General features: G+C 47.5%; 1 protein-coding gene across 1 annotated transcript in view; it reads left to right on the top strand.

The window, feature by feature from the left end:
• Positions 1–7,500, top strand: part of LOC121553556 (thrombospondin-2-like) — a 41,040-nt gene that overhangs the window by 646 nt on the left and 32,894 nt on the right. The window contains exons 2-4 of the mRNA XM_045216235.1: positions 1,462–1,638; positions 1,722–1,895; positions 6,014–6,141. Of these exons, the coding sequence (XP_045072170.1) occupies positions 1,462–1,638; positions 1,722–1,895; positions 6,014–6,141 (479 nt within the window). The remainder of the gene's footprint in view (positions 1–1,461; positions 1,639–1,721; positions 1,896–6,013; positions 6,142–7,500) is intronic.

Below are 7,500 nucleotides of genomic sequence, written 5' to 3'. Positions count from 1 at the left end.
CAACTAGCTCCTGTAATACAACTAGTTCCTCTAGTTCAACTAGTTACTGTAATACACATTATGGCTAGCTCCGCCGTTGGATTTATTTAAGATTATTTTTTAAGATGTAGGGTTTCAGACATTTTCGGAAGGTGGGCCGGGACTCCGCTCTCCTGACTTTAGGGTGAAGCTCATTCCACCATTGGGGTGCCAGGACAGAGAAAAGCTTGGACCTGGCTGCACCATTGGGGTGCCAGGACAGAGAAGAGCTTTGACCTGGCTGCACCATTGGGGTGCCAGGACAGAGAAGAGCTTTGACCTGGCTGCACCATTGGGGTGCCAGGACAGAGAAGAGCTTTGACCTGGCTGCACCATTGGGGTGCCAGGACAGAGAAGAGCTTTGACCTGGCTGCACCATTGGGGTGCCAGGACAGAGAAGAGCTTTTGACCTGGCTGCACCATTGGGGTGCCAGGACAGAGAAGAGCTTTGACCTGGCTGCACCATTGGGGTGCCAGGACAGAGAAGAGCTTTGACCTGGCTGCACCATTGAGGTGCCAGGACAGAGAAGAGCTTTTACCTGTTTGCACCATTGGGGTGCCAGGACAGAGAAGATCTTTGACCTGGCTGCACCATTGGGGTGCCAGGACAGAGAAGAGCTTTGAAGCTCATTCCACCATTGGGGTGCCAGGACAGAGAATAACTTTTACCTGGCTGCACCATTGGGGTGCCAGGACAGAGAAGAGCTTTGACCTGGCTGCACCATTGGGGTGCCAGGACAGAGAAAATCTTTGACCTGGCTGCACCATTGGGGTGCCAGGACAGAGAAGAGCTTTGAAGCTCATTCCACCATTGGGGTGCCAGGACAGAGAAGAGCTTGGACCTGGCTGCACCATTGGGGTGCCAGGACAGAGAAGAGCTTTGACCTGGCTGCACCATTGGCGTGCCAGGACAGAGAAGAGCTTTGACCTGGCTGCACCATTGGGGTGCCAGGACAGAGAAGAGCTTTGACCTGGCTGCACCATTGGGGTGCTAGGACAGAGAAGAGCTTTTACCTGTTTGCACCATTGGGGTGCCAGGACAGAGAATATCTTTGACCTGGCTGCACCATTGGGGTGCCAGGACAGAGAAGAGCTTTGACCTGGCTGCACCATTGGGGTGCCAGGACAGAGAAGAGCTTTGACCTGGCTGCACCATTGGGGTGCCAGGACAGAGAAGAGCTTTGACCTGGCTGCACCATTGGGGTGCCAGGACAGAGAAGAGCTTTGACCTGGCTGCACCATTGGGGTGCCAGGACAGAGAAGAGCTTTGACCTGGCTGAGGGGAAGCTGCCCCCCACCCCCCCCATATGGGTTGGAGGGCCAAGAGACCAGAGGTGGCAGAATGGAATGCTCAGATTTGGGTGTAGTGTTTGAGCAATGAATTCCTGTTAATAAAACTGTGTGTGTGCGTGTGCGTGTGCGTATGTGTGCGTGTGTGTGTAGTGCATGTGAACAGCGGCTGGGGCCTGTGGTCTCCGTGGTCTGCATGTTCTGTGTCGTGTGGTTCAGGTCTCGTCATGCGTGTTAGACTCTGCAACTTCCCCCTCTCTCAACACGGGGACAGCGGCTGCCGTGGCAACACCACAGAGACGCATCCCTGTGACACTACACCCTGTCCAAGTGAGTACACAAACAAACAAACCAACCACATGACTGGTATTGGTGATGTTGGAATGACTGATACACTGTCTTTGTGATTATAGTTGTCGGGATCTGGGGACCATGGTCTTCCTGGTTACCATGTAGTGTGTCGTGTGGCAGTGGGCTGATGATTCGTCAGCGGGAGTGTTCTAACCCCGCCCCCCGGCATGGAGGCAGGAAGTGTGTGGGAGAGACGGCCGACTACGCAGCCTGCAATACACAGCCCTGTCCTATAGGTAACACACACACACATACAGTGGGGAAAAAAAGTATTTAGTCAGCCACCAATTGTGCAAGTTCTCACACTTAAAAAGATGAGAGAGGCCTGTAATTTTCATCATAGGTACACGTCAACTATGACAGACAAATTGAGAATTCTTTTCTCCAGAAAATCACATTGTAGGATTTTTTATGAATTTATTTGCAAATTATGGTGGAAAATAAGTATTTGGTCACCTACAAACAAGCAAGATTTCTGGCTCTCACAGACCTGTAACTTCTTCTTTATGAGGCTCCTCTGTCCTCCACTCGTTACCTGTATTAATGGCACCTGTTTGAACTTGTTATCAGTATAAAAGACACCTGTCCACAACCTCAAACAGTCACACTCCAAACTCCACTATGGCCAAGACCAAAGAGCTGTCAAAGGACACCAGAAACAACATTGTAGACCTGCACCAGGCTGGGAAGACTGAATCTGCAATAGGTAAGCAGCTTGGTTTGAAGAAATCAACTGTGGGAGCAATTATTAGGAAATGGAAGACATACAAGACCACTGATAATCTCCCTCGATCTCACCCTGTGGGGTCAAAATGATCACAAGAACGGTGAGCAAAAATCCCAGAACCACACGGGGGGACCTAGTGAATTACCTGCAGAGAGCTGGGACCAAAGTAACAAAGCCTACCATCAGTAACACACTACGCCACCAGGGACTCAAATCCTGCAGTGCCAGACGTATCCCCCTGCTTAAGCCAGTACATGTCCAGGCCTGTCTGAAGTTTGCTAGAGTGCATTTGGATGATCCAGAAGAGGATTGGGAGAATGTCATATGGTCAGATGAAACCAAAATAGAACTTTTTGGTAAAAACTCAACTCGTCGTGTTTGGAGGACAAAGAATGCTGAGTTGCATCCAAAGAACACCATACCTACTGTGAAGCATGGGGGTGGAAACATCATGCTTTGGGGCTGTTTTTCTGCAAAGGGACCAGGATGACTGATCCGTGTAAAGGAAAGAATGAATGGGGCCATGTATCGTGAGATTTTGAGTGAAAACCTCCTTCCATCAGCAAGGGCATTGAAGATGAATCGTGGCTGGGTCTTTCAGCATGACAATGATCCCAAACACACCGCCCGGGCAACGACGGAGTGGCTTCGTAAGAAGCATTTCAAGGTCCTGGAGTGGCCTAGCCAGTCTCCAGATCTCAACCCCATAGAAAATCTTTGGAGGGAGTTGAAAGTCTGTGTTGCCCAGCGACAGCCCCAAAACATCACTGCTCTAGAGGAGATCTGCATGGAGGAATGGGCCAAAATACCAGCAACAGTGTGTGAAAACCTTGTGAAGACTTACAGAAAACGTTTGACCTGTGTCATTGCCAACAAAGGGTATATAACAAAGTATTGAGAAACTTTTGTTATTGACCAAATACTTATTTTCCACCATAATTTGCAAATAAATTCATTAGAATTCCTACAATGTGATTTTCTGGAATTTTTTTCCTCATTTTGTCTGTCATAGTTGACGTGTACCTATGATGAAAATTACAGGCCTCTCTCATCTTTTTAAGTGGGAGAACTTGCACAATTGGTGGCTGACTAAATACTTTTTTTCCCCACTGTATACACAGCTCTAACCCCCAACACAGCCTAGTTTATATAGTAGCATGGGAATCCATATGTTACCAGAAACAGTCAAGCAGAGGTAGTAAATGAAGGTTGTTGTTGCTGGTGATTTTAATATAATAATAATAATATAATAATATGCCATTTAGCAGACGCTTTTATCCAAAGCGACTTACAGTCATGCGTGCATACATATTTTTTTTGTATATGGGTGGTCCCGGGGTTCGACCCCACTACCTTGGCGTTACAAGCGCCGTGCTCTACCAGCTGAGCTACAGAGGACCACATATAGACATGTTCCACAAGGACAATGCTTCTTTTAAAGCTGAAGATGTTTTAGTAATCTGTTGTTTTACACCAGCTGATTAATGAGCCCACCAGGGTCTGTCCTTCTCCCCAAACCATCGTGTTTTAGTGATCTGTTTGCTTTACACCAGCTGATTAATGAGCCCACCAGGGTCTGTCCTTCTCCCCAAACCATCGTGTTTTAGTGATCTGTTGCTTTACACCAGCTGATTAATGAGCCCACCAGGGTCTGTCCTTCTCCCCAAACCATCGTGTTTTAGTGATCTGTTGCTTTACACCAGCTGATTAATGAGCCCACCAGGGTCTGTCCTTCTCCCCAAACCATCGTGTTGGTTTCTGATAGATCAAGGATATCAAACAGTGGGGTTGTAAACTATGGATCATTTAGCTATTGATTTGGAATTTTAGGACCCCTTTAGGTATACAGTACATAAACAATTTGTATTGTAAAGAAGTATTTGATTTTGGCCTTTCTACTATTAGCCAATAGAAACGTATTGGATAACAGATTAATACATGGAAAGAACATGTAGTAAAAAAATCCATCAGAAAAAAGTTTGTTTCAAGGTGTCTGTCCGTTATCTGGGAGATATCAGAACCCTAACCCTAACCCTAACCCTAACCCTAACCCTAACCCGTTATCTGAGAGATGTAAGAACGATCAGGATTTTTATTAGATTTGTATGCATATTTAACCTCTTTTTTTTGGCACTAAACTACTCCCATATACAGTTGAAGTCGGAAATTTACATACACCTTAGCCACATACAGTTAAATCAGTTTTTCACAATTCCTGACATTTAATCCTAGTAAAAATTCCCTGTCTTAGGTCAGTTAGGATCACCACTTTATTTTAAGAATGTAAAATGTCAGAATAATAGTAGAGAGAATGATTTATTTCAGCTTTTATTTCTTTCATTACATTCCCGGTGGGTCAGAAGTTTACATACACTCAATTAGTATTTGGTAGCATTGCCTTTAAATTGTTTAACTTGGGTCAAATGTTTCGGGTAGCCTTCCACAAGCTTCCCACAATAAGTTGGGTGAATTTTGGCCCATTCCTCCTGACAGAGCTGGTGTAACTGAGTCAGGTTTGTAGGCCTCCTTGCTCGCACACGCTTTTTCAGTTCTGGTCACACATTTTCTATAGGATTGAGGTCAGGGCTTTGTGATGGCCACTCCAATACCTTGACTTTGTTGTCCTTAAGCCGTTTTGTCCATTTGGAAGACCCATTTGCGACCAAGCTTTAACTTCCTGACTGATGTCTTGAGATGTTGCTTCAATATATCCATATAATTTTCCTTCCTCATGATGTCATCTATTTTGTGAAGTGCACCAGTCCCTCCTGCAGCAAAGCACCCCCACAGCATGATGCTGCCACCCCCGTGCTTCACGGTTTGGATGGTGTTCTTGCAAGCGTTCCCCTTTTTCCTCCAAACATAACGATGGTCATTATGGCCAAACAGTTCTATTTTTGTTTCATCAGACCAGAGGACATTTCTCAAAAAAAGTACGATCTTTGTCCCCATGTGCAGTTGCAAATCGTAGTCTGGCTTTTTTATGGCGGTTTTGGAGCAGTGGCTTCTTCCTTGCTGAGCGGCCTTTCAGGTTATGTCGATATAGGACTCGTTTTACTGTGGATATAGATACTTTTGTACCTGTTTCCTCCAGCATCTTCACAAGGTCCTTTGCTGTTGTTCTGGGATTGTTTGCACCAAAGTACGTTCATCTCTAGGAGACAGAAACGCGTCTCCTTTCAGAGCGGTATGATGGCTGCGTGGTCCCATGGTGTTTATACTTGCATACTATTGTTTGTACAGATGAACGTGGTACCTTCAGGCGTTTGGAAATTGCTCCCAAGGATGAACCAGACTTGTGGAGGTCTACACATTTTTTCTCTGAGGTCTTGGCCGATTTATTTTGATTTTCCCATGATGTCAAGCAAAGAGGCACTGAGTTTGAAGGTAGGCCTTGAAATACATCCACAGGTACACCTCCAATTGACTCAAATGATGTCAATTAGTGTGTGTGTGTGTGTGTGCGTGTGTGTGTGTGTGCGTGCGTGTGTGTGTGTGTGTGTGTGTGTGTGTGTGTGTGTGTGTGTGTGTGTGCGTGCGTGTGTGTGTGTGTGTGTGTGTGTGTGTGCGTGTGTGTGTGTGTGTGTGTGTGTGTGTGTGCGTACGTGTGTGTGTGTGTGTGTGCAGACAGCTGTCTTTCTAGGCCCTGCTTCCCTGGGGTCTCCTGTCACCCTGGGACTGATGGCTCATGGGAATGTGGGTCCTGTCCACTGGGTTACCATGGAAACGGCTCTGTCTGTGAAGACCTGGATGAAGTAAACACACACACACACACAGATGCACACACACACACACACACACGCACACACGCACACGCGCACACGCACACGCACACACACACACACACAGACGCACACGCACACAGATGACACGCACACGCCCACTGCACACACACACACACACACACACACACACACACACACACACACACGCACGCACACACACACGCACACGCACACGCACACTGCACAGACACACACAGACACACACAGACACACACACACACAGACACAGACACACACATACATACACACACACACATACATACACACACACATACATACACACACACACACACACACATAACCTGTATTTCTCTTGTAGTGTGAGTTGCAGTGTGTGTGTGTGTGTGTGTGTGTGTGTGTTGCAGGGTGTGTGTAGTGTAACCTCTCTCTCCTGCAGTGTGTGTTGCAGGGTGTGTAGTGTGTAACCTCTCTCTCCTGCAGTGTGTGTTGCAGGGTGTGTAGTGTGTAACCTCTCTCTCCTGCAGTGTGTGTTGCAGGGTGTGTGTAGTGTAACCTCTCTCTCCTGCAGTGTGTGTTGCAGGGTGTGTAGTGTAACCTCTCTCTCCTGCAGTGTGTGTTGCAGGGTGTGTGTAGTGTAACCTCTCTCTCCTGCAGTGTGTGTTGCAGGGTGTGTGTAGTGTCAACCTCTCTCTCCTGCAGTGTGTGTTGCAGGGTGTGTAGTGTGTAACCTCTCTCTCCTGCAGTGTGTGTTGCAGGGTGTGTAGTGTAACCTCTCTCTCCTGCAGTGTGTGTTGCAGGGTGTGTGTAGTGTAACCTCTCTCTCCTGCAGTGTGTGTTGCAGGGTGTGTGTAGTGTAACCTCTCTCTCCTGCAGTGTGTGTTGCAGGGTGTGTGTAGTGTAACCTCTCTCTCCTGCAGTGTGTGTTGCAGGGTGTGTAGTGTAACCTCTCTCTCCTGCAGTGTGTGTTGCAGGGTGTGTAGTGTAACCTCTCTCTCCTGCAGTGTGTGTTGCAGGGTGTGTGTAGTGTAACCTCTCTCTCCTGCAGTGTGTGTTGCAGGGTGTGTGTAGTGTAACCTCTCTCTCCTGCAGTGTGTGTTGCAGGGTGTGTAGTGTAACCTCTCTCTCCTGCAGTGTGTGTTGCAGGGTGTGTGTAGTGTAACCTCTCTCTCCTGTAGTGTGTGTTGCAGGGTGTGTAGTGTGTAACCTCTCTCTCCTGCAGTGTGTGTTGCAGGGTGTGTAGTGTGTAACCTCTCTCTCCTGCAGTGTGTGTTGCAGGGGGTGTGTAGTGTAACCTCTCTCTCCTGCAGTGTGTGTTGCAGGGTGTGTAGTGTGTAACCTCTCTCTCCTGCAGTGTGTGTTGCAGGGGGT

The sequence above is a fragment of the Coregonus clupeaformis genome, unplaced genomic scaffold (assembly GCF_020615455.1).
Source record: "Coregonus clupeaformis isolate EN_2021a unplaced genomic scaffold, ASM2061545v1 scaf0644, whole genome shotgun sequence".
Classification (NCBI taxonomy): domain Eukaryota; kingdom Metazoa; phylum Chordata; class Actinopteri; order Salmoniformes; family Salmonidae; genus Coregonus; species Coregonus clupeaformis.
Note: the sequence above shows the minus strand (reverse complement) of the source record. Positions and strands in the feature narration are given on the sequence as shown.